This window comes from Dermacentor variabilis, chromosome 9, assembly GCF_050947875.1.
Source record: "Dermacentor variabilis isolate Ectoservices chromosome 9, ASM5094787v1, whole genome shotgun sequence".
In the NCBI taxonomy this organism is placed as follows: domain Eukaryota; kingdom Metazoa; phylum Arthropoda; class Arachnida; order Ixodida; family Ixodidae; genus Dermacentor; species Dermacentor variabilis.
The window spans coordinates 9,622,790-9,649,021 of NC_134576.1; the positions used below are offsets into that span (position 1 = coordinate 9,622,790).

General features: G+C 45.6%; 1 protein-coding gene across 1 annotated transcript in view; it reads left to right on the forward strand.

Annotated features, from left to right (window-relative positions):
* Nucleotides 1-26,232, forward strand: part of LOC142557946 (uncharacterized) — a 55,527-nt gene that overhangs the window by 26,093 nt on the left and 3,202 nt on the right. The window contains exons 4-20 of the mRNA XM_075670132.1: nucleotides 3,035-3,073; nucleotides 3,641-3,667; nucleotides 3,764-3,829; nucleotides 4,446-4,478; nucleotides 6,588-6,653; nucleotides 7,925-7,936; nucleotides 8,006-8,044; nucleotides 8,139-8,162; nucleotides 12,889-12,906; nucleotides 13,002-13,016; nucleotides 13,948-13,968; nucleotides 15,442-15,465; nucleotides 18,122-18,148; nucleotides 18,305-18,319; nucleotides 18,943-18,966; nucleotides 19,225-19,248; nucleotides 24,240-24,356. Coding sequence (XP_075526247.1) covers nucleotides 3,035-3,073; nucleotides 3,641-3,667; nucleotides 3,764-3,829; nucleotides 4,446-4,478; nucleotides 6,588-6,653; nucleotides 7,925-7,936; nucleotides 8,006-8,044; nucleotides 8,139-8,162; nucleotides 12,889-12,906; nucleotides 13,002-13,016; nucleotides 13,948-13,968; nucleotides 15,442-15,465; nucleotides 18,122-18,148; nucleotides 18,305-18,319; nucleotides 18,943-18,966; nucleotides 19,225-19,248; nucleotides 24,240-24,356 — 591 coding nt within the window. The remainder of the gene's footprint in view (nucleotides 1-3,034; nucleotides 3,074-3,640; nucleotides 3,668-3,763; nucleotides 3,830-4,445; nucleotides 4,479-6,587; nucleotides 6,654-7,924; nucleotides 7,937-8,005; nucleotides 8,045-8,138; nucleotides 8,163-12,888; nucleotides 12,907-13,001; nucleotides 13,017-13,947; nucleotides 13,969-15,441; nucleotides 15,466-18,121; nucleotides 18,149-18,304; nucleotides 18,320-18,942; nucleotides 18,967-19,224; nucleotides 19,249-24,239; nucleotides 24,357-26,232) is intronic.

The window sequence follows — 26,232 nt, forward strand, 5'->3', positions numbered from 1 at the left end:
GAAATAAGAGATTGGCAATAAATCATTATTTAGGAATGTTGATTATCTGACCAATTCTAGACCATCCTCAACCAACGGTAGAGCATTTTACACTTGATATTCGCATTAGAGAATTTAGAGTTGAAGGCACCGTTGCTGCGTTGCGTGGAGCTTGGGAACAATTGACACGTGCGACGTATTTATATCGAGGCATGCAAACTCTTCGCTAGAAAAAAGAATAGCTCTGTTTATACTTTAGGGCGTGTAAAACTAACATATATAAGAAAATCATGCAGATCCAGCGCATAGATTGGAATCGGTGTGACGCGATGCTCTCGCGAAGCGGGTAATCAAACGCGGTACAACTGCTCGTTTTCGGAAACAGCATATTGTAGCATAGCGATTATGCGACTGCCGCGACTTCGTCACCGCGGATGACACTGTCTCCGGGATCGGCCCACTTTACTATCGCTCTGCTTCTAGCGTCGGCACACTTAACTCGGCGGGAAAACGACCGAGCAGATGCGGCGAACTCCGGGGGCATAGGAAGGTACGTTTTAGTTAGGTAACTACGCGCCTTTAGTCGTATGCTTATCGCACTTATGATATTCAGGTACGCTTTGCTGTTTCACTGCGTAAATACGGAGTGAAGATAGCCAGGCATCGGCATTTCTGCGGGCGTAGTACAGGTGGAGCTATATTGACTTGTTTTTTGTGCGCGTAAGTTATTCGGCCAGACGGCAGCACCCAGCTGCATGCAGCAGTCGCGGTAAAAGAGTTGACCACAGTCCACATATGTTGAGCGCTTGATGCTGGTTGGTTGTGGGTATTTACGGGAAAAACAGAAATATTGGATTATGATGAGTTACGCTCACATCATAAACCCCTGCACACACTTCCCCCTCGTTGTTAAATAGCATGAGGTCAATAATTTATTCTGAGTGGTTAGTGAAATGGGTTGCAGTGGAAATACCATTTTTAAGGTTAGGTGGCTCAACGAAATACAAATAATCTGACTTATATTTACATATATTATTATTATTTCTACTACATGGAATCAAAGGAAGCTGTAAGAGATACCATGAGAAATTCTATAGTGTAGCTGAAACCACCAACACATAAAGAGAGCGGATGGCAGACAGCACCCACTGTAACACCACACTTCATCAGAGTGAATACTGTATCAGCTAGAAGCATAAGTGTAGAGCTTCCCAAAAGAAGGTGAAAATCAATGTAATCTTCAACAAATAGTGCGACTGAACCGCCACGGGAAGCATTCTCTCGAAGCGTAGATGCCATTGTGCGTGCATGTAAATGTGGGTTTCACCTTCGTTCAGCCGCGTTTCGGTTGTGGCTCTTACGTCAAGTGTGAATTTATGTTGGGATAAATAGACGGTGTCTAAATTAATACCGAGAAGGTAGCGATTTTGCTCAAGACGTGGTAGTGTCAATTCCAGTGCTCGTTCTTTTGTTCATGTGTCGTCAGTGGTGCGAGCTGCGTTCGATCTTATTACATCGCCGGAGAACGGTGGATGATTCAGCGAGATGAATTCTGGCATCATACCAGCTAAGAATTCATCCCCAGTGGTTTAAGCAGGAGAAGCTTTAAATTGGAAATAGTTTTGGGGATGCTTATACAATGACAGGATTATGAAACCGCTGTACGAACGCTTAAACCTGGAATATATGCTTGAATAGGTATTGTTGGAATATGCTTCCACAAAAATCACGCCTGCGTCATTCTTCCACTGGTTGGACCCTGTAGCGCCGGAGGGTGGTTCCGTCGATGTCTCTACATTCTGCATTATATTACCGAATTCTGAGTGATTTTTGCAACTCTGCATACTGGTTTTCATGACTGTGCTATAGGATAATTTTTGTTTCTGGCGTGTTTTAGAACATAAATATTTCCTTTGAATGATAAATATGGTAGTACTTCTCTAAACCTGTATAATTATTTATTTGTGTTTGAAGTAACATTCTTTGTTGTTCAAAGGATGCCAGTGTTCATTACATTATAGTTGTGCACTTGCTCCTTGACTTAGCGTAGTGAACTTGACATGCGAAGATAATAGCGCAAGAACTTCAGTATAACGGTAGACCTTATTACTCTAGGTTTTCTATAATTGGTCGAAAAATCTTTTTGTTACGCGCATATTTATATCACTTTAAAAATGCGTCTTCTACACCAAATAAACCTTCCAGCTTCTGAGAAGATATATAAAAACGATTCGTATATCGCATAAACGCACAAAAAAGAAGAAGGCATATTAGCACAATGTGAGTAAGAATCTAACAAACTGGTGTACTGATGCTGACAGAACACTTAAGAAAGGTGAAATTTCCTACCAACCTCCCTGAAGTGAGCGATAGATCCTCCCCTGGCAGGATTCCACCTTTAGTTTTCGGTGCCAGTGAGAGTCATATACCAGCAAGGACACCCTCTCTGCCTGTATTGCGATTGGTGGCACCCATGACTACCTGCACTGGGAGTTGCCATTAGCGCACTCAAAACCGCCACCAGCCACAACAATGAAGCTAGGTGACGTAATCGAAAGAGAAGAGACGAACTGAGGAGGTATGCACACAGCAAAACTTGCAATACTAATATCTACGGTAATATAAAAACACTGAAAAGGTTGTCGAGGACATGTTTTTCTAATTGCAGCGCAGTCATTCCATCATGCCCTTCATGTGTGAGGCAAAGGTGTTTTAAAGCGCTTCTAAAACTTATTCACACAGGTCAGATGGAACACCCGTGTATTGCAATCAGATGTTCACAAATTTCGGGTGTCGACCAGAACATTTCAAACTCCGTGCTTTTGCGAAGAGCTATTTTAATTTAGTGGGTGCTAAATCAGCTTCGGTAAAATTACCGTGTATGACTAGTCTATAGGCACTGCTACGACATAGAACATTGTTTACTTATGCGTGTAAGTGAAGCCTTGTAAGAACAGCGCTTTTAAGATGAAATCCCGGTGGTGTCAGGTATCTGGGAAAGCCATTTGATGCTACTTGGCACGATGAGATCGATAACTGCTCTCTTCTGTTACAGCCGAATATGTGGAGGTCCCTCTGAAGGTAAAACAAAAAAGTGAGTACCAGTCGCATTGCCGTATCGGATATCAGCGTGTTATACTATCAGCTACTTCCTATTCACGTGTAGGTTCGGCGACTTTTGTAAGCGAGCTTCCCACACTGACCACTCCTTCGTGGCGTTGAGGTGTATGGACGGACATTTCGTTCGCCCAGCTGGTACTTACTCCGAGACATAATTGTCTGAGACTAAGTCTTTATAACATTTCTAACGGATAATACTGTACAAAAATGTCATTTGCATAGATGGGGAGATAATATTGTCCATGTACTAGTGTCAGTGCTAGTATATTCTACTTTTAGGCTGTCATGCAGTTACAACACAATGACAGCGCTGGCCGGTTTGTATTTTGCTATGCGAACTCATCTATTACAACTCTTTCGGCTATCCTTACTAATTTTCAATAACTTACATAGCACCTTAGAACGAAAAATGATGGGCAAACTAAAAGCAGCGAGACATTTGAAACAGCCCTCTTTGCGTCAACCTGCCGACGTAAGCGCGCCATCCATGTCGGCGCATGCCAAGTGCGCCGTTGCTAACAGCCTTTACTGTGATTTGCAGAGCCCAAGAAGGCAAAGAAGCAAAAAGGTTAGTGTCCAAAGTTTATTATAGCTGACGGAAATGCCAAGTCTATGTTCGCTGTGCAAGCATACAGGTACTTTTTTTTTTTGCGCGTACATGCAGTTACCATTGTCCAAGCAAGACCGGCGTATGACTACTACGACTACGGAAATTCCTATAATAACTACGGTAAGAATCATGCATAATATTTTGGGATATCGCGGGCCTATTAATTTAATCGAGGTTTGACAACAGTATTGTGTGTCTGGATTATTTGCTTTACTTCGTTTGACAGAAACATAATAAGCGCGCCCCGTCTTATTCTGTGCAGCGCAGTTCGTGCTTAGAAACTGTCGCTGCTAATTATTCCGGTTTTGATGGTCTTGATGTATTTTTGAGAGTAAAGCTATATTTTCCCAAGTACCGCATTAAAAGAAAGAATTACTCCATGGTGGCGCATCATCAGGAATATATTTTACTGGGACAGGTTACGTCAAAGCGCGGGATAGAGCAATAATAAAAAAAAACAACGGAAGTGCTTCGGAAAAGATCGGTAGCTGGATAATGTGCGCGCACTGACGCACACGTGGTCAGAAACACTGGACGAGGTTCGTGAGCGAAAATGCTCCGGCTGCTCCATCTACGAATTGGAGGCGCTAGAATGGTGACGGAGCGCTGACAGCCACTTGCCGAAGCAGTTCGCAACTTTCCTCTGCCTTTTCAGAGTTTTCTTTTTACTTAAGAAAAGGAAATGGTGACAATAATGCTAATACTTCGATTCCCACTTTTTAACTCATTGTCGCAGATGACTACGAAGTTGTGCCTAAAATCAAGAAGAGTGAGTAGATGATCGATCTTCTATTTTGAAAGCAAATACCTGCTGTTAGAAGATTTCAATCTCATGTAAGCGTATGTGTTTAGCGATTCAGCTTCAGCGCAGTATTCGGGGTTGCAAATCGTTTAACACTTTCACGCATTTATCGCATACCTGTTAATAAGGTTTCATACGGAATGGTCTATTTGTGCCGTCCATGGGGAAGCAGAAAATAGTTTATCAAAAAGTAGGTATTGTCCATTAAGTGCAATAACGACTATAAACAGCGAGCAGATGTGAAAATGAGCGTAACTTTCCATTGGGGTCTACAAAATTCAGAGCCACTCACAAATGGGCATTTCTAGTACATTAAAGATACGCTGTAAGTGCTAGATACGTGTGTTTTCTTCTCTTCGGCATAGCTTGCTGCCTGCTGTGCAAAACGCATCTTATTCTACAGGTTTTGCGTCGTCCTTCTGTCGACACATGCTTCCAGTGTGGGTCATTCACTCAATGTTTTAGGTGCGCATTGACAGGAGGCCCTAAAGAATGGTGATAGCGACACGCTAAAGTTGTACAGAAGCTGCGTGTGGTTATATAGACAAGGCTGCATAAATAGGCGTTGCAATTGTTTTTTGAAGGTCACTGCCGCACTTACTTTCCCCATAAGTAGCCACACTGTGTAAGCAATGCTGGCAACTTTTAATTCCTAACCGCACGTTCCGTGTACGCCCCACGGAACCTTCGGGGCAAAGAATACCTCCTCCGTTAGGGTCATGAGGTGGTTTCTGGGGGGATGCTTCGTTGCATCGGCAGCTTGATTCCAAACGCGAAGCCGTGCATTCACATAGAAAGTGGTGGTGTGAATGTACCAGCAAGCAGATCGCCTGGTAATAAGAGAATGGTATAGCAGTAACAGGCAAGCGCAGGAATTAAACCCGCTGCCGTAAGGCTAGAAAACTTTGTCGTTCGCGAGTGTTCTTCCGATCGGCGCAACCGCTGCCCGGAGTCGCCCAAACCTCGTGGCGAATGTGGGTGCTGGCACGCAAAACTGAACAATTTGTTTTAATTAAAGCACCCATAACCGAAAATGTTGTTGGGCGCCTCATTGTTTCGTAAAAAAAAAGAAATGAAGTAGTGCCCGTGTGTGCGTATATATATATATATATATATATATATATATATATATATATATATATATATATATATATATATATATATATATATATATATATATAAGAGAATACTTAATCGTTGAGTCTGCACAGATTCCTCTGCGCTCTGTGACTCCTGCGGTGCAACCGTGAGACGCTTCAGCCTTCGCACGTTGTTCTGTTTTGAAGCGTCGATTCGCGTGCAACCAACATCGTGGCTGTGGCCGCCATAAGCATCAATAATAACGAAGAAATGATTACCGCTTATAAGGCGCGGCTCCGATAACGGAGCTCGAACGACGTAAATCGGCGGCCTGAAAGAGCTCCAAGCTTGTAAAGCTACAGCATGGCGCGCTGAATGCTGGTCATTCTCGCAATGACCAGTGTCCGTGTAGTTGGTGCGAGGCAGAAAACGGGGCACGCGGAGTCATTGTACGAATGGGTCGCCGTACATGTGACGTGAGGGCTGTCATTGACGGTGAAGCAGCGATTTCCAGATTAACGTGGTCCGCTTGATTTTTTTAGAAGGTGCACCTAAGTACACGAGCGCCTTATTTTTTTCGCTCGCAATGTAATGCGGCTGCCTCGTGCGCCAATCGAACTCATCGTAAGAATTGCAATGCGTGGCTCCAGAAAGCGACCATGGCAGGTGGAGCAAACACGTGTAGAGTACTGTAACAGCTAACTGTGAACAGCCCTGGATGCACAAAGCTGACTCGGAAGAATGGTGAGCGCATCAGGATTAAACCACACGGATGCGTGCGGGGGCGCAACCCTTCGCGTCGCGGACAAAGGCACGTGATGCGAGCCCGCAGCTTGAGCGCGTTCCCGAGCGCCCCCTCGTCGACGAATGCGTCCAGCAACGCTTCGTACTTGCGTCGCTGAATGTAGCCACGGTTCTCTAAACCATTGGAGATCGGCTGCACTCTGAAACGTCTAAAAGTGACCCGGATAAGTAACAGTCATTTCTTGTCTCTAGCGAAACACGTCAAGAAGACCTACCGGCAATACCGGGAGCCTGTCTACTACGATGAGCCCAAGAAAGGTGAGCTATGCGGCACCGGCACGAAAACGTCAATTGCGATACCAATGAGCCAAGAACAGGGATATTGCTTCAAGTTTTGCGGATCGAGGTCATTCTTGCCGCAGAAGTAGAATTTCAACAGCAAATATACATCGTGCCCGAGAATAGGATTTACTTTGCGCATTCCAACAACTTTCCAGCAACTTCTTTGGCTATATACCTGCATAATAGCGCTCTGTCCTGTCACCTCAGCTTGTACTTCCGCCAGAACCTCCTTGGCAGGAGTTCCCAACAAAGGGCTTGCGAACGGCGATAGCTAGCAAGGAGGACAAAAAGAAAAAAGGCGACAACGAGACAAGCACACTCTCGTTTATTAATTTCGTGTTTACTAGTGCCATTTGCAAGCAATGAAAAAACAACTAATCTAGCAAAAGTCTTGCCTCGATGCAGTTGTTGACCAAGGGACATCTTTTCGTATTTGATAATTGCAAGAAATGTTACTACTATATGAAAGGATAAATTTAATAGTGATTAGATAAATTTTGGCAGCGCTCAGACTCAATTGCCTGCCATCTGCAGTTGTTGAATACCTGCATTTTACTGACAGGGGAAAACAGGGGGAAGGGAGATAAAAATTCTAGACGATGAGCAAAACGAGAACAAGATGAAAGCAGAAGCCAACGTATCGACAAGTCTACATTTCTTCAAGGTGACATATATGCCCTCCTCGCCACAGTATATACTATAGTACCATAACTCCCGTACATCTGAATATTAGATATCAAATGCTGCCTTGAACATAGCCTACCAGGATTAAAGCTTTTAATGCCGTTACAGATTTAACCGCATTAGTGGCAGACAAAAAAAAACAGTCAAACACTGACTTTATTAGAGTCGTTTTCCTTGCATTTTGCCAGTACCGTTGCGTAGGTGCTGTGATAGTTTTGACATTTTTGAGTGCGTGAGTAATGATTGAATGAGGTATTTCATTGCAATGCACTTAATGCAACGCATGTTTCTATTTATTATGAAACAATTTCGAAGCCAGCACGTGTCCCTTTGGAACATTACCGCCATCATCAGCGGTCGTAATATTGTCGTCAGTGCTATAATTTTTAATGCGCGGTGCAAAAAGATTGTGGACAAAATGGTTTCGAAAAACTGCACAGTGATTCTGTTACATAAAGCTAATTTTCCAAGTTGTTGATAGTTGTACGCTTTCATCGTGTAGCTGCTATCTGCGTTAAACAAATGTTGTAATCACTCCATATTTTTTTCTTTCTCAACTGCAGAGCGGCCAATCAGTGAGTTATCTTTCAGTTTTTTCTTGTGTGCAAACAAAGCAAGGTTTTGCTAAAATTCCGAAATTAAAGGCGTGCTTCTTGTTTTGCTTACAGATCTTCACATCAAAGGTAAAGGGAAAACTTCAGTTCTGCATAGATAAGTCTGCATCGATAATAGCTGCAATATATCGCTTTGGTAATTTGTTATCTTCAATCATTGCAGTAATAAACGAAAAGGCAGAAAAAGGTAAGCCACCTTCTCGTGTTTTCACTCATTGTTACAAATGCTATAAAAATATTTCAAATATTTCTTTACTACATGTTTCTATCCCTTTGCGGTTTGAGATAAAAGGACGTTCATTATGCCAATTGATGCATTACTATAGGAATGGCGATCAGATCATTCATTTCCTACTTGGCGCAAATGTCCGGCAGTCTGGCAGGAAGGCACCGCAGCGATGTAGACTTTTCCTGCTCTCAGCTCTCGTTGAAAAAAATACGCCGAGTAACGTTTAGAAAACCATTTGCAGATTCGCATTTGTCGTAGGGTATTTAAGTTAGCTGCGGGTGAATAACTCTGTCGTCAAATACGCAATGCGTACAATAGCTTCTTTTCCCGTCTCCTTGAGATATCTTCCTGTTTTATTAAGGATTGATTAAGAAGCTAATATATTTTAAACAGCCGCTAATACTCCTATCTGATCTCCCCCTTCCTCTATCTAAAATTTTCGGGTGATTGAGAGTGTTTTACGGTTAATAGGTAAATAGCCTCCTTGCTTTGTCCAAACCGATCCTGGTTAGACAAGCCTAAGTTGAACACTTGTAATGCTTTTCCGCCGCATAGGTTCACTTCGCTCGCTATCATCACTCGCAGCGCTGTTCAAACAGGGTACGAGACTTGTGCAACTCCATTCCCGCTTCACGTCAACTGGAACATGGTCTAACCAGGTTTGATCTGCGATCCGCACTGCCGTCTTCCATCCTGCATGTCGATACGTCCATCGTTTATCGCCGCATCTCTCGATGCGTGGTCTTTATATTGCTTACTCCGAAGCGTCCTTGTTTTCCCGTAAAGGCCGATCCACACGACGGACCAAGTCTGCGAGCCGATCGGTCACGTGATGCGACGTCACGGCCCGCCGCGGTTCCGGTCCGGCGCAGAGCACATCCACACGGCGGACCGCCGTAGCAGACGGCAGACCAGCTACACTGTCGGCCAGAGTGTTATCATTGCTGTCATTCGGGCTCGAGCCCCACAAAGCCGGGAACTGCTCAACGAGGGATAAAAAAAAAAAAAAACCCTCGTGACTCCAAGAGTACACGGTGTTTAAAAAAAATTACCGACGATTACGTTACTTCCTAATGCGAAATTTGAGCGCAGCAAATAAGCTGTTTCACCTTTTCGATAGATTGAGGCAAAGAAATCGAGCAACACATGTATGCGCTATCACAGAATTTTTTTTTATTTTTCACACGTATTCCTTTAACAAAGACTCCACTAGGTAAGCTTCTGCTTCGGCGGCACGCACCTCTGGATTCTGACGGCGACGGCGCTGGGCCTCTGCTCTGGCAGCTCGTTTAGCAGCAGCAGCAGCAGCAGCAGCAGCAGACGGAGGACTTCCATCGGTCGTCTCGCTCATGGCTCAGAAAGAACTGGCAGATAATTTCGCAGTGGCGAACGGCAGCGGCAATTTCGGCTCGGGCGGTGCACATATACAGATCCGCCGCCACCGATCTGGCTCTCTGATTGCCACCGCACAGGGCGAACGGCAGCGGCAATTTCGGCTCGGGCGGTGCACATATACAGATCCGCCGCCACCGATCTGGCTCTCTGATTGCCACCGCACAGGGGTTGCATTGGAGGAGGAGCGAAGAAAGGAATTAAGTTCGAGCCGGCGCTTTGACAACCGGAGACTCGCAGGAAGAGGGGGGAGGGGGGCGGCGTGTACACCCAGCGGCAAACGATGGGGGCAGAAGCGCGCGCAGCAAGCGGACAACACGATAAAGGGAGGAGGGAAGAGATAGCAGCGGCTGACTGATGCCGCTGACGGCGATAGTGAGTCAACCCCAGCTGCGGAGTTGGTTTCAGGGACAACGCCGCCGATGCCGACACAAACAATATGATACCCTCGCTTCCGCAGCGCTAAGAACCAGGTCTAGCCGTGGGAAGGTGGTCACGTATTCGTCGACGTGCCGGGGCCTACGTGAAATAACCGGCGCGTCGGCAACTGAAGAGCACCCTATCCGCCACACAAGAACAGGGGGGGGGGGACCCTTTCCTCCTCTTTCTGCATGGCGGCGACGGTGTTCTATGCAGTCACGTTATCTTGACTCTCTAGCGGCGTCAGCGGCATCCAGCGGTATCAGTCGGTCGCTGCTAGCGCTGGGGGGATGAAAGAGGGGCGGAGCTGGTTACGAGGCCGACGACAACGCCGACGACGACGCGAAACCCAGGAACGGACGCCAAAGAGCTGCGCTCTAAAATATATATGCTACATGCACGTGTAGGCGGAACGGCGCACATGAAATGGCTAGCTTAACTGGCTTTTGCTGAGCCGAAAACTAGATTGGATATGGCTGAAGACACTCTGTTGCCGGACAACATTCGTTGGCTACGCCAAAATCGCTGCGGTTTGCATGCGGTCCGCCGCCAAAAATGAAGCGGGAAAAGCCTCAGCGATTTGTTGAACCACGAAGGCCGCGTTCTTGAGCGGGCCAACGGCGGTACGCACGAACTGGTGACGTCCTATCACGTGATGCGCGGACCGCGGTCCAAAAGAGCAATTTGGTCCGTTGTGTGGATCGGCCTTTAGTAGTAAGTGAAAAACCAATATCTTTCTCGTGGTTCCGTTCACTGGGGAGCGTGTCACAAACGTACGCCAATACGACAAGCAATTCCTGTTCCTGTTGATCAATATTGATACGGAACAGCCACCACAGTGTGGCCTACCACCAACGGCCTCACGGAGCTCCTCAACTGGACCATCACCGACGTGCTTTCGAAGTACGTTGCGACCGACCCCACGACTGGGATCTACCATATGAGAGGTTCGCGTATAATTCATCGCGTCACGACACCGCCAGCTATTCACCATTCTATCTCCTATATGGCCGAGAACCCGCGTTGCCCTTCGACACTTTGCTGCCCTCGGTCACACGTTCAGCCACTGAATACGCCCGCGACGCGATCGCACATGCCGACCACGCGCGCCAGCTCGCCCGCACTCGTCTCGAGGCCTCGCAGGAGCATCAGAGACGCTTCTATGATTGCCACCATCGCGACGTGCACTTTTCTCCGGGTTCTCTGGTGCTTCTCTGGTCACCCATTCGACGCGTAGGCCTTTCCGAAAAGCTGCTGTCGCGCTACGCTGGCCGTGTGGTGCGAGCGTGTGGTGCGACAACGATACCGTGTGGTGCGACAACTGACCGATGTCACGTATGAAATCACCCCCGTCGACCTCTCAGCATCATCGTCAGCTGCAAGTTACATCGTTCACGTGGCGAGACTAAAGCCATACGACACACCTTTCACCGCGGATGTGTAGATTAAGCACCGGGACGGTGCCTCTACTGCCAACGGGGATGATACGGAACAGCCGCCACAGTGTGGCTGCACTGAAGAGGAAGAAGACGACGTGTGCGCGCTGGATATAGCGTCGCCATTTTGCCCTGCGTTAGCTCCCCTGTAAATAAATTGTAAATAGCATTGGGCATCAGCTACACGTAACTATATATATATATATTTATATATATATATATATATATATATATATATATATATATATATATATATATATATATATATATATATATATCACACACACAAACACACACACACACACACACACACATATATATATATATATATATATATATATATATATATATATATATATATATATATATATATATATATATATATATATATATATATATATATGTGTGTGTGTGTGTGTGTGTGTGTGTGTGTGTGTGTGTGTGTGTGTGTGTGTATCGCAGACTGCTTTCTTTAATGCCTTCCTTGCGCCGGTGGGTCAATCGTTCTGTCTGCTATCGCAAAAGAATGCCTCTGATCGCGAGAGTTATCATTCGTGTACGGGCGCACTTCGAACTCGTCGCCTTTCTGACAGCTGTCAGTTACGCTAAAATGTCGCAGAATGCTGCTAACTTGCACGTGCGTGCGGCAAGGTTATAAGACGCGCCACTTTCCGCTTGCTTTGCCGAAGTCTCTATGCAAAAAAAAAAAAGAAAGGAAGAGAAGAACAGACACGGGCTTTGTGGCTTATCTTGTCCCCGAACAATAATCTACTGTGCCGTGCGTTCCCTTCCTTTAGTGCTGGGTCTTTGAGGCCACGAATGAAATGCACGTAGTAGCGTGACACAGCGTTTTTAGTAGAGAAGCAGTGAACGCTGGGTTAACGCTAATGGAAGTGTTGGTAATTGATTACCGTTACTGTTGGGAGACAAGCGCCATAGGGTGCATAATTTTTTTTTCAGAGTGTAGCACTTTGTGTTGCAAACATTGCAACATGGTCATTGCGGGGCAGAAGAAGCTCAAATGTTTTTGTATGTCAGCCATACTATGCGTGTGATGAATATTACAAGCCCTCCAAAATAAAAAAGTTACAGGTGATGTGAGTAAGACGCTTCTGCACATGGTAACGGGGTGTTGCATGTAACATAAATACGTTGTGAAGTATATGTACTCGTGTAACACCATTCACGAGAGAAAATGTGGCTTCCCCTTAGCTATCACTATTGCATCTGGTTCGCTCTGAAAGGTGTAGTCTGCCGTATTTTTTAAAGCCGGGTTTCCTGCCAAAGGTACCCCATTACTGCTTCCAGAGGCCATAAGCTCTTGGTCTTTGAACTAAGCAATGCACTCGGGTGCGTCTTGAATCAATACACTCAGCGAGCTCGAATCAATGAACTCACTCGGAAACTAACGTATGTTTCTGTATGCTTATCTGCAGTGAAAGAAGCCTACCCAGGTGAGCGCTGCTGGACTTTTTTATTCTAATATAATCGCTTCTGTCGCTCTCTGCGCCTCCTTACTAACGGGCGATTTTCGTTTTGCTTTGCGCAGTGCCGGTGGAAGTCCGTAAGTCAGTTTCTTCACTTTATAGGCATATTTGGCTACGTGTTTGGGTAGAATACCTCGTTGTTTCACTTTTGCTGACGCAATTTAACTGTCACAAAGCAGAGCCGAAGCGGGGCGCGTGAAGACGGTCGGGATGAGGCGGAAGCTGAACGCTAGTTCTGAGCCCATGCAAATCGCAATAAAAATGTCTTCGACAGCCATTGATTCCTGCATGTATTACCCCGCAAAGGGCCTTCGTAGAAGAATAATATAAGAAAGCTAACGCCGCCTCAAATGAAAACGATCTACGCGCACAGGGCAACGCACATAACGAAGGCGCTTGTCAAAGAAGCGCGTAGCTCTCTCGCAGTCAGCACATCGTGGCTGCCGCTGATGTGGGCGCGCTGGGGCACCGCAGCGCTGCTGCTGCGAGGCGCCACACCGGCGGCGTTCCTTTTCTCCCGATCTGCGTGCAGCCTTCGTCGCCGGCCGTCGGGACGGATGATGGGCGAACGGACAAAAAAGCGAGAGCGTTTCGTGCACCTTCCCGTCGTGAACACACACCGCGGGGGAGACGAATGCGCAAGTGCGGGCATATTTACAAATAAATACTTTTCTCTATGCTTAGCTTCGAGCTCGTCGTGACGTAGGAGCATCAGTCGCGAACAACTCTTTCGTGACACTTTTGTATGCACAGACGTGGCGTTGCGAAAAAGAAAAGATGACACAGTGTCTTTCGACACCTTATTATTTCTCTCTGACTGAAACTCACTGCAAGCGTTATAGCTGTAATGATGTGGGAAAGTGTACCTGCAGAAGTTAACTTTACGTTTCTTAAGTTGGGATCAAGACGCCGGCAATGGTTCGCAGTTGAAGCTCGGATTTCGTTGCAATGTGTAAGGGCTGAGACCTTCATGCATCGGATTAACGCGAACGTACTTCTTCTTTTCAGCGGTGTACAGGGACCGCATACGTAAGTGCTTGCTTCTCTGAATGCAGCGCTATTTGATGCGTGTCTTAAGCGAACTGGTCCTAACGCAATGTCTGGTCCCGTTGTTGCGGTCGTATACTGCTTCCTCTAATTATTATGGTATAGTTCTAGTTATTGGAGGAGGGGCAGGGGGATTACACGTTGTACTTTGTTTGATGGATACTAGAATGGAATACACCGTGTACTTTGTTTAATGGATATCAGCCACGTGGCTATCATGCAGGAGGAGGAGCAATATGACAGATGTAGCCCCTCGAGTTCAGAAAAAGTAAAATAAACGTGCTATCTGCTTGCAGCGAAGCAGCTGGAACTTTGATTTAGGCTATATAGCGTTTGCGTATGCACCTACATGAAATTATTCCTAATGTACAGTGTTTGACTTAAACAAATATGGTAATTTGGTAAAGGATACAGCTAGGGATTACGCTGTGATGAGTACGATAGAAAGCAATATTCAACAGCCTGCAACCTATTTCTAATTGTCGCTCTTGGTCTTAATATAATTGAAGCTTCCTTACTGCCAAGGCTATTCCAATCGAATGCCACTATCCTTTGTAACTGTTGTGTTGTGCTGGTTAAATTGCACAGATGTAAGCGACGCCTCTTGACGTAGATCAGCCATCGCAGCGTGTGTTAGACGCGACGCAGCAGAATGAATCCGCGCCGAGTAAACCTTTTGCTTCTGGACGAGGAAATCACGAACTGGAATCGGACTCGATTCCATGCTTCTTGTGAAGCAGTATTCGACGTTAGGTAATGTACAGCGTATGACGTAATAGAGGCTGGATTGCGCAACATTTTGACGAGACACACAGAAGAGAAACACACACGACAGAGCGCTAACCTCTAAACCTCAATCCAACCTCTAATATGCTATACCAACACGCCCAGTCGTCAACCTTGGCAAGTATGACGTAACATTCCCAGTTGATCTTTATAATAAAAATGTCTGCAAACTAAAACTCTCAGCATGTAAAAAAAAATGTCCGCGTACTGAGTTTCCCCTCGCTAATTGCACGGCTGCTGTTAGGCGCGAGTTGATGTACATCTTTATTAAACTGAGGCAAACTCTATTTCATGTCTCTCTCTAGCTGTCGTGCATGTTATGCCAATTTAGGGCACTCGGATTTGTTAAAGTATAATGATATGGATAACTGCATATATCTTCGGACATCAAGAGAAGAATCTTGTATAATTATGGTCAGATTTTGGCGCTTTGCTGCACGATAAAATAAATATACGTTTTCGTAAAAATGCTGTTGGACATACCTTCGGCACTCACAGTCGCTGTGACATTTTGGCAGCTAGGTGATTTGTACCGCAACTCGAATGGTGTCTCAGGCCGACCACTCGATAATACCTATCAGGAAAAAAAAAACACCCCAAGTGCTGCTACACTGGATGGTTTACCGGAATGAGGTTAATAATCTTCATTTTTTTATGCTTCATTCGCAGAGAAAGTGCCAGTTTATCAAAACGGTATGTATTCAAGGCAACTTTCTGTCTTTCATTTCGGGATGGAAAAGGGCAAGGGTTAATGATACATATTAATAGCAGCATGACATACATCTCCTACATCTAGTAAACGCTTGCCGCACTTCAAATAGAAAAAAACAGCGAAGTTACAAAAGCCTGGCAAGAAAGCCTTCAGGTCGCTAGTATCCTCGCTATGAAAGTATTAGCTGTATTAATCATTAGAGCGCATCAGTTCCGTTTAGACACACTCCATTTGGAAGAGTTACTCCTGGGCTTGTGAATGCCTGCGTTGCTCATAAATAGGGCATCAGTGCCGCTATTTGTACCTTAGTGTGGGAAGCTACACGTAAAACGAATATTGTGAAAATATTTACTTTGCAAACGAAAATGATTCGGCATTTCAGTAACATGGGTTTTTTAGTGACACGACGGCGAGCCTTTTTAAAGTACAACTTCATTAATTAAGCAAAGCTTATGCACTTTGTCTTCTGGGTTCATTTTACTTTTTCGAGCGCTGCCTTCCGAAGTTTCCTAGTGGCTACTGCGTCCTCGGCACAAAAACATAGTTCTACCTACACGTGATACATCGTTCAGTTTTATTTGCCAAAGACAGTTGTGAACCGCATGCACATTTAGAGCCTGGTGTGAAACACCTCAGATGTCAGGACAAGGATTTTATTGCATGCCATCCCGTCAGCAATCATGAAAAGCCTCTGTATTTATTCCGATGCCGAAGTTAGGCTTTCTTGTTGTGTTTTGAGGTCGTCTTTGCGTTCGTTCAAGTAGTACGACAGAAGAAAAGCATTTTAGCCAGTACTACCAACCCTTAACCTCCGCACGGTCCTTACGCTAACTTTCCCCTCTTTGCCTGTAATGTTCCTTCTTCCATCTGAGAAATGCATTCAATCGCTCACTCGCAGGATAGACTCATCGAGAGTAAAAATAAAAAATAAGAATAAAGCTCATATACAGCTTTTGTACATTTATACATCTTTATTGAATTGCACGATAATGTCTGTTGGAACAATCGTATGTGTGATCTACGTGCTTTTGCTTATGGGGTAGACTGGGCGTCTATGCTGTTACGTACTTGTATATTTGACAGCCTTTTTGTTGTCAGCCGATGTCGTCCTGCTTTTGCTACAGTTACATTTTAATCATTCGTAGGACACTCGACGCACTTTGCGGAGGCTATCTATCTATCAGTGTATGTCTATATCCATCTGAGTCTAACCGCCTTTTCCCACCTACCTGGGTCACCGGGTAGTCCGTGGTGGAATCGGGCTGCTGTGGTGGGGTAACAGCGTTCGAGACCAGCCATCAGGCCAACTTGGGTCGCCGAGCGTGTGTCAGGGGGTCAGCGAACCTCTTTCACGCCGCGATGCGGCGCCGAGCACGTTCCCCTTGTTCGAAGAAACTCTGTGACTTGGAGCACTCGATGTGTGCCACCGAGATATGGTGTCGCTCTACAAGGACGAGAAAGGTCCCTTAAATTTCTCCGATGCTTAGCGGAATTGAACCCACGTCGCAAGGGTTCCTCGGGGAGCCGATCTGTTAGGATGCACCGGGCATGCGGCGCTCTTCGGTGAACTTGGGTCGCCTCGAACTTGGTTCCCCCGAAAGAAGCGCGAAATCCCGTTGCACAGCTCGTACGTAACTTGTTTCCACGGTGCCTTTGGTCGCTGTATTCGCTTTGTGGCACATTGCAGTCGACGGTCATCGCGAGTTCTGCCCAACTTTTTAAATGTTTTGTCTCGCTTTCTTGCTTTGTGTGCGTAAATGCTCTACCCCGTGATGTTTCCCCTACTGCAGTGCCTCCCGGCAGATATGTAGGTGAGTGAATAAAATGTGGGGCATAGCGTTGAGCGGCCGGCCGAGGCGCTGGCCCGGAGCGTGCCCACTTGTCGGCCACGCGAGCACCGGCGACCAGGCTTTGCTCGTTGCACGCACGGGCGCTCTGGTGTCTGCGGGAGCAGCGAGCCGGGCGGTTCAGCCTAAGCAGTCTGGCCTCGAACGGCTTCGTGACCTTATAAGTGCGTCGCTTCCAGCAGAGTAACGAATAATTCGATAAAGATTATTAAAATTGTCCGAGGGCAGAATTCGAACGCTGCACCCCTAGCAGAGAGGCCCGATATAGAAGCGATTACGCCACGCGCGCACGCATCGACAAGCGGCACAGAACGCCCTCATGAATTTCTCGCACGCCAGCCTGCGCGTTGAGAAGGCGCATTTCGGTTTGCCACCTCGACAGGCTGAACCCTTGCAATTAGTAGCGATTGTGTGTGTTCGCAGTCTTCTACACTTTGTAAAACATAGATTGCTAAGAAATTTAGGACAATTAAGGCAGATAAAGCGCAATAAACAGAGCCACAAGAACTTTTGAATCCACAAGCAGAAAGACAAATCCATGCATTACCCGTAATTCCCACTGTGGCTGAACCCCTGCAGCGCCACAGTCGTCTCTAGTAACTACCAAAGCAAACTTTGTGGCTGCATGTGCAGACCGAAACAGGGCCGCGAATGGCCGCTCCATGCGGCCAGGCTTCGATACGCAGCAAGGGGCTCAGGTGCTTGACCACTCTGCACAGGTGTGATTCACACTGTTCGTTTGACGCTTGTAAATTGCATCGTAATTTGTCGCTTTCTTTTTCTTTCCCAGAGCCTCAGAGACATTACGCACCACCTCGTAAGTTGCTGAATATAAGAAATTGATCGACAAAGTATTATCATGTGTGGTTGAACGGTTTAAGGAATTTAGGACTTTGAGAATATATCGTCTGTGTCTATGGGGGGAGGGACTTGTTGCATATGCCACTTCACCCTTGTTGTTATTATTTTGCAGAGCCTGTCTACCACCGTAAGTAGAAACACTGAACGCGCGCTTGATGCTGCGTTTTGAAGGTGTCGTGTTGAATGTCGACTTGTTTAGAGTGGTTTCGTATATGAAATAGCTTTTTGAAATAAGCTCGGATAGGAAACTTTCCTTACTTTACATTTATGCGCCTCTCAATAAAACTGTGCCGAGTGAAGCAAACTATGACTTGCATAATTTTGTGCGCATTAGCTAATGGTAATTCCGCAAAAACAAGAATGCCCGAACAGTTCTCACTTGTCAGAAACGAGCGTTAGTAGGAAATAATGTAAATGCCTTTTTGTTGAGAATCAACGCTAGAATTAATGGAGTGACGTGCTGGTATTTATTGATAATAAAAGAAATTGTGTGCTGCTCAGCCAAAAATAGCTAATGTCCCATGTAGTACGCTTATTTTGGGAGAAACGGTGGACGAGTAAAAACAGTGCCGATTCTTTAGCTACAAAATCTTTATTTGTGCACTTTCTTTGAATTCTGCACGTTGATTAGAAAGAGCATAGAAATATTATTTTAGATATTGCAAAATATATTTTGATACCGTTTGATAGTGCTTGTACGTTTTAGTAAATTTCAATTGAAATCATTTTCTCATTCTTTTGGTCATATAGACCCACCCAAGCAAGTTTTCCACCGTAAGTAATTATTTTCTGTGACTGATGTAGAACATAAAATTTTACGCCAGCCCCGTCGTAATTACATTTGAACAAAAGTCAGGAGGTCATTTGTGGGCCAGATTTTACTTTGCACTCTCTTGCACTGTGTAATGATGAACCAGTTCATGGAATCATGTTCTTTTCAAATTCTGTAAACAGATCATCATGCAAGCCCGTGTGATTTCTTGCCGTAATAAATTATGTTCAAAACTATTTTCTTGTTCCTTCTGCACATAGATCAACCGAGACCCGTTTACCATCGTAAGTAATCATTGGTTCTCATTAGAGTAAAATGATTCACAGTTTTGCGCTAGTGCCCTAAAGGCAAAAATAAACAGTCTACCGCGAGATTCCAACGTTGTTGGTCAAAGCCGCACCAGCACAAATGTTGTAAAGAAGGAAATACTGTATTAATTCGGACGGTGACCTGTGTGAGCACGTGCTATATAAGTGGCAGCGGAAAGTAACCGCTCCAAACTGGTGTAGAACGTGACTGTTTAACGCACCTTCATAATGTAACCCTATTCTTACATAAAAAAAAGCTTGCGACAAAGATAGAAATGGATAAAAAAAGCTCCTTTGTTTTGCCACTTTTCGGGAGTTGAAGAAACAGAAAGGATAAATGGCTAAACCAGTTTCACGTTTGCATGTTTCTTTGTCCGTGGCTGAGACGCCTTACGTGCTTTTCGTTTATCTTTTATTGAAATGAACTCCTCAGTGGCTCTTCCGACAGCTGCCTTTCTTTTTCTCGTGCTCTTTTGCTCACTGTTTTCTTTAATACCCCTGTCACACGGACGCGGCTATAGTCCTTTTAACTCCCTTCAACCAAGGACGTCTTTATCTCGAGGGAGATGCGCGCCGTGTAACACGGCAGTCCTTTAGCAAAGGAAGTTTAAGGAAGTTCCTAGCGAAAGGAGATGGAAGGTCTCCCTTGCAGACTGAAGGGAGTACTTTTGTTCCCAGCGTGCTTGAATTTCGAGTCGAGAAATCACCCTCGTTTTTATTAATTTCACTTTTACCCGCAATTATAACTGTTTTCATTGCGTATAATATGGTATTTGAGCACTGACAAAGATATTTCAGTTGAGCAGCTACATTCGACTCTCGAACCGGGCGTTCTCGGAATGGCAGCTGCATTTGCCCCGACTGCGCCATTTTTTGTAGTTTTGGTCAACGCGATCGCACCTCTCGCGCATGGTGAATGAGTGATTCACGTCTTTCCCAAGACTTTCTAGCAATATATAACGTGTTTCTTTCATGACTGAGTAAGAGGTGAGCAGCGCCTAATGGGCCCCAGCGGCAGCTTTCAAAAGCTCGCTTATAGGCCGTGTGACACGGAGCTAGCTCCTTTGAGGTGAAGCTCCCGTGCGGTCCTTTAAGGGAAGGAAGTTTGAGGAAGATCCGAGTTGCCCGTGTGACACGGGTATAGCATTGGTTGAATTTGTTTCGTAGCTTTGTTTCATGATACGCGAAGGCTATCCCGAGTGCCTCATGATCGCGCACAACATTCTTGCGCCCGCAGATGCTGAAGCTTATCGCATCACGCTAGTTAAGTCGCGACACCTCTCGAGCCAAGCTACGTGACGAAGCCTTCTACGATGCGTCGATAAACGGCCGTGTGCCCTCCAAAGGTTGCTACTCGAGCAGCGTCGCCGGTCTCGCGTTTCGCGGGCTCTTTCTCGGAAACAACCAGGCACGCTTCAGCACGAAATAAATTCGGAGGTTAAGGTGCACTTCGTATTCGACATGTTCGCGATTCGAGCAATAATTAGAAAGTTAGCTAATTAAAAGCAATATATAAATTAATAATTCGTGTTGAAAAAAAAATACTGCCGGTAAGCACGCACGACTGCCGCTACTATGCAGTCGGTAAAATTTCTCAAGCTCATTGGATTTGTCTTTTTTTAAAAATCTTGGTCTAAGTTAACTGGGACACCCTGTATATTGCCACGTTGCAGTGACCGTGAAGAACACAGCTCGCTAAAACTGAATCACGAAAGTAGCCATTTATTGGGCGAATCTGTCCCGAGAAAAAAGAAGAAGCACCAGCAACAGTCGAGAACAATGACAGTGGCGAGCACAGTCAGCGATCGTAGAAAATCTGATCTGCGGTTCAAACGCGTGGGCTTTTTGAATGCCGGTCTCGTCGAAGGTTCAAGGCTAATCTATGGTGCCCGCGTGCCTTCTAGAAAGCACTACACAAGTCGTGTCGTGCATACAATCGAATTACACAAGGTTCGGCGAGAACATAGATAACATAGAATAAACGATAGCATTAGCGTAAGTTCTAAATTACGCAGGTGCGTCTTGCACTGAGCGATAAATTTAAGCTGTTAGCTGGAGAAATTGAATCCTTGACAAAAGGATAATTAATCACATGTGTCGATAGGCAGGATCTTCAACGTTAAAGTAACGGTAATTTTAATAAGAACGCTATGGTAGCTGCACAACATCTGCCTGCACTGATAGCTTATGGGCTTTGGCGGACATAGTTTTCGCAACGCATTAGAGCCTGTAAACTCATGTTAGTGTTCGAAAGGCAAAGAGGATCGTATTTGAACACAACTTTGAATCTGCCGAGTGCTTCTGTTCCGAGACATTCATCGTCAAAAATGACACCTGGTCAGCTAATTTCGCATTCAGTGGTGCGGATCTCGACACAACGTCAAGAAACACATACAGCAGCCGCGACACGCTTCACCGCTTAGGAATTCCTCACGGTGACTACACGAACGCCCAGACGACTCATGTCGGGGCCTGGCACCCTTGGCACGCGCCATATGTGGCCAAGGTGCGCCTGCGTTCAGCTGCCGCGTTCGTTGCGAGAGGCGGTGCCTCGTCGGCGGCGTGCAGCCTGTCTGGAATGACGGGTCCACGTTGCGTTTTACTGTTTCCCTTAGTCGCATTGCATGTCCGACACCTTCGTAAGGGAATGAGCCTAGTTGATTTGTCAGTAAGACTCTTTCGCTTTCGTTTTGTCAGAATATAGACGCGATGCGTGAGCTTTTTTGTAACGTGTATAGAGCGAATGCGATCTCGTGCAGGTTTCACGGCGTTGTGCAATCGTCAGTGCGCGCGTAGCTAGTTGGCTGTGCTTATCCCGTGCGACTCCCAACTGACGCACCGCTTGCCTGTTTTCTTTTTGCTTTTCACACAGAGCCCAGAGTGAGTGTGCATTTTCCTTTTTCTTCTTTTTGCAAAAAAAGAAAAGTAGATGCGTAGATTACACTCTGCTGAATAACTAAAATAGCGCCAGCTTTGTAAGACACGCAGATACAGGGAATGGTTGACTTGATTTAAAGACGAGATTGTCACGCGCTCATTTTGCTTTTCTTTCTTTTCTCCTCCAAACAAAGCCAAGTAATTTAGATGGTAGTATCAATTCTTTTCTGTTTAGTTTCTTTCGCAACAGAAGTTCACCTTACGTGACTGCGTATTACTTTTCGCAACTATTTCAAACCGCAGTTGCTTTTGGTTTAGCTGTGAACGAAGCACGCATGCGCTTTTTGCTATTAAAACAAAATTGAATTCTGGTGTCTTACGCGAAAAAAAAAAACACGACGTAATTATGAGGAACACCATAGAGGGTGGCTCCGGATTAATTCTGAGCACGGGTTTTTAACGTGCACCCAATGTACGGGGGCTTTTGCATTGTGCGTTATTGAAATGCCACCGCCGTATCCGGGATTCGAAAAAAAAAAACTAAAAAGAAGAAAAGGACCCCGAGCCAGCTAGATCCGCGCTCTAGGTCACCAACACGAGAACGTCTTGCTCCCTGCTTTGCATATACTATTATTCGTGACAGGGCCGTAGGGCTGGTAATTGCGTAATTTCTTTTATTAGCAGCGTTCGAATGCGCCTAAGCGCGCAGCAGGCAAGTGCGACGCAGACCAGGCAGCGCGCACAGAGCATGTGAACTTGATGCACGAGCTACATCTGACCAGCACAGTCACTCATGCAAGATTGCTTGCACCCTATAAAAATTTTTATTCTCTGGCAAACGCTTTCTCAGGATGACTGCGTATGCCGCGATGACGCACTTAAGGCAAAGTTGTAATGAGCGGTCATTTCCGGTGGTCGATCATCTTCGAGACACTTGTATCGACTCCACATCGGACGAAGTAGGCGAACGCCTTTCTGACATGGAGCCAGAAAAGCTGTCACTGTGCCCGCATTCGTCACGAATGAGAAGGCGGCGGCAAGTCGTGCAGGAATGCCGCCTGGACGGAGCGGCCGGCCTGTCACAACGCGCACCAGTGAAAGCGTCCTGCTGCTCAGCCGAGCGAGCAAGCGATGCACTCGGTTCCAGTGGCGTGAGATTGGACGCCTTCTGTTCCCGCGCCAGCCATTTTCGCCGACGCAGCGTAAATGCGCCAACTCCGTGCGCAGACGGAACTTGTCGAGGCTTTGCTTCTTAAACGTAGACGACCAGATATAGAAAACAGGCTTTTAGTCGGAGAATACACTCTTGAAAAAGTTTACACCCTTTGGGTTGTATTTTTTCCCACAACGATAATCGTCATCTGTCTTGCCCCCATTTCCTTTCTTTAACGCTGCGAGCTCGGTACCTACTAGTCACAAACGGCTTGCGCGCTATCAGTGTGACGCAGCATTCTCGACAGGAAAGAAGCGATCGCCGAGTTTTCAATAGAGGAAAGGCAAGCAATGCAGATGACGATTATCATTGTGGGACAAGATAACCCCCAAAAGGTGTAAACTCTTTAATAGTGTATTTAAGATCCGGGCGTTGGTTCTCTACAATATGAATAGCACGTCACATCCGGCGTCACAGCGTTTTTGTTCCTTTTCAGTGTGCAAAACATTGCTTTTTGCGAGCCTTTTGGCAAGCATCCAGCCGCATTGCAAGCGTAAATTTTTCCGCCGAGGCTGCTGCACTCTTAGGCAACGTTACACCCTTTGGGGAGTATTTCCGTCACACAGTGATAATCGCCATCTGCCTTGCTTGCGTTTCCTTTCTTGAAAACGCCGCGCCCGCTACTTTCCTATAGGGAATGCTATGCCATGCTGATAACGCGCGTGCCGTTCGTTGCTGGAAAGTACCGGGCTCGCCGCGTTAACGAAAGGAAATGCGGGCACGACAGATGACGATTATTGTTGTGTCGCAAAAGGGTGTAATTTTGCTTAAGAGTGTGCATGTCTAAATTATTTGAAGCGGGCTTGTTCCGCGGTCTAGAATTTCTTTGCTGTTGGCCTTGAATGTGGTGACATTTGTGTTTTTGCTTGCTCTCCAGCCATACGGACGATGAACCAACCCGCCAGGTCGAAGACCGCACCTCGGGCTCGCATGAAGTTTCTTGCGTCTTGCGACTACATTCTGAAACTAATAAATGTTCCTTACCATCAAATGTGTAAAATTTGCTTTATAATTCAGTCAGGTGTCGTACAAAGAGCAATGCAGGAACTGCGACCAGAAACGACGTAGGTCTTCGCGCATGAATGCCGCTTTTTTTCAGGAACTTCTTCAAATATTTTGTTACGACCACCTTTAGGTTAAATTTCGCTTACCTGTAACCATTTCTAACGCGGAGGCGATTACGTAAGATATTCATTCAGGATATGAAATGAGGCGCATGCCACTATATACGGAAATGATTTAAACGTATTCTTGACGCGAGCTGTAGAGAACATGATGCTTAATTTGATCTAGAACGCAGTGTCATCCTACACGAAGCAAAGCAACCATGATGTGCGTTTCAAGTACCGTGAGATAAAATGAAAATCTAGTATAATCTAGTATCCGATATCAGTATGTCAACCCTCTACTCAAACCTGATGTGGTGGGCTGGCATCTAGAAGCTGTATACAGGCAATATTTATTTATTTATTTATTTACTTTCTATGCTCCATCTTACAAGCTGGTTGTAGCACTGCCGAAGGTACGAGGCGTACATAGGAAATATTTTTGCGCAGCGGTACATAGTTCCGCGCGCAAGTGGCTGATTATGGGCTACACTAGAGATTTTTGTTTTAAGGCGAAAGCCTTAGATCTCGGTTTCAAGGTTGCGTTGTGAGGCATAGAAAATATCACCTTACCCAAGGAAGGGCAGAAGCGAACGAAAGCATGTCCAGCCTTGTGTAAAAGATGATTAATGATGAGCGAAGTTAATTATTTATTGATTAATGATTGAATTAGGGTGAATGAGGAGGAATTAAGGTGAAGGAGAATAAAGGTGAATAAGGCTGGATTAAGGTGCAATAAGGTAGATTAGGGTGGAATAAGGTGCATTCAGATGTATTACGAAGGATTGAGGTGGATTAAGGTGAATTAAGGTACACTAAGACTGATTAGGGTGGATGACGGAGGATTAGGGGGAATTAAGACCCATTAGTGTTCTAATGCATCTAGTACTAGAAGTCACCATCACCTAAACATCGCACCTTATTTTGCCCGTACGGACACTTTTAAATACAGTTTATTTCCCTGTGCAATCGAATACTAGAATTGTTTGCCTGGTCCTCGTTCTCTTCCTTTAAACTTATTCCTAACGGCCATTGAATAGTTTTGGCTTGTATTGGTTTGTATTGTACGTATTGCCTGTATTATTTACTATTTGTCATTGCTCTGCTTTTCACACCCACGCCTTCAATAGCCCGATCGGGCTGGAGTATGTACAAGTAAATCAATAAATATAATGAAGGAAGAGGGTGGATTAAGGCGCATTAAGGTGTATTAAGGAGGATTAGGGTGATTTAAGGCAGATTAGGACTGATTAAGCTGGATGGAGGAGGATTAGGATGGATTAAGGTGAACTACAGTTGGCTTTACAAGGCTTTCGCCTTCGCGTTTCTTAGGCGATAGCTAAGGACATCTATGAATATTTTTTTGCTCCATACGTGATGCGGTACAGCGTTACGTGACATGTTAGTACATTTGCGCATGCACGTCGTATACCGAAAATTACAGTGGCAATCGTGGTGACACGGCATACGAGCGTGACGCGTGTCGGAAGGAACAGTCGACGAGCCGCGCTCCGGGTGACGAAAGGAAAGACGCGTCTTTATTCAGCTGGCCGATAACATACACTCTGGGAGCGTCACGTGTTACAAGTAGCTTGGCACTCGCAGTGGTCGTCCAGCTATCTGTCGTGACGTCACACGCCGCACACAGGCAGACGATAACAGCACATCCCTCTTCTTAGAGCACAGGAACATTCGCGCATACATGGTAGAGAATATATGTTATACCAGAAAAAACAAAACAGCAAACCACTCAAAGTCAAGTAT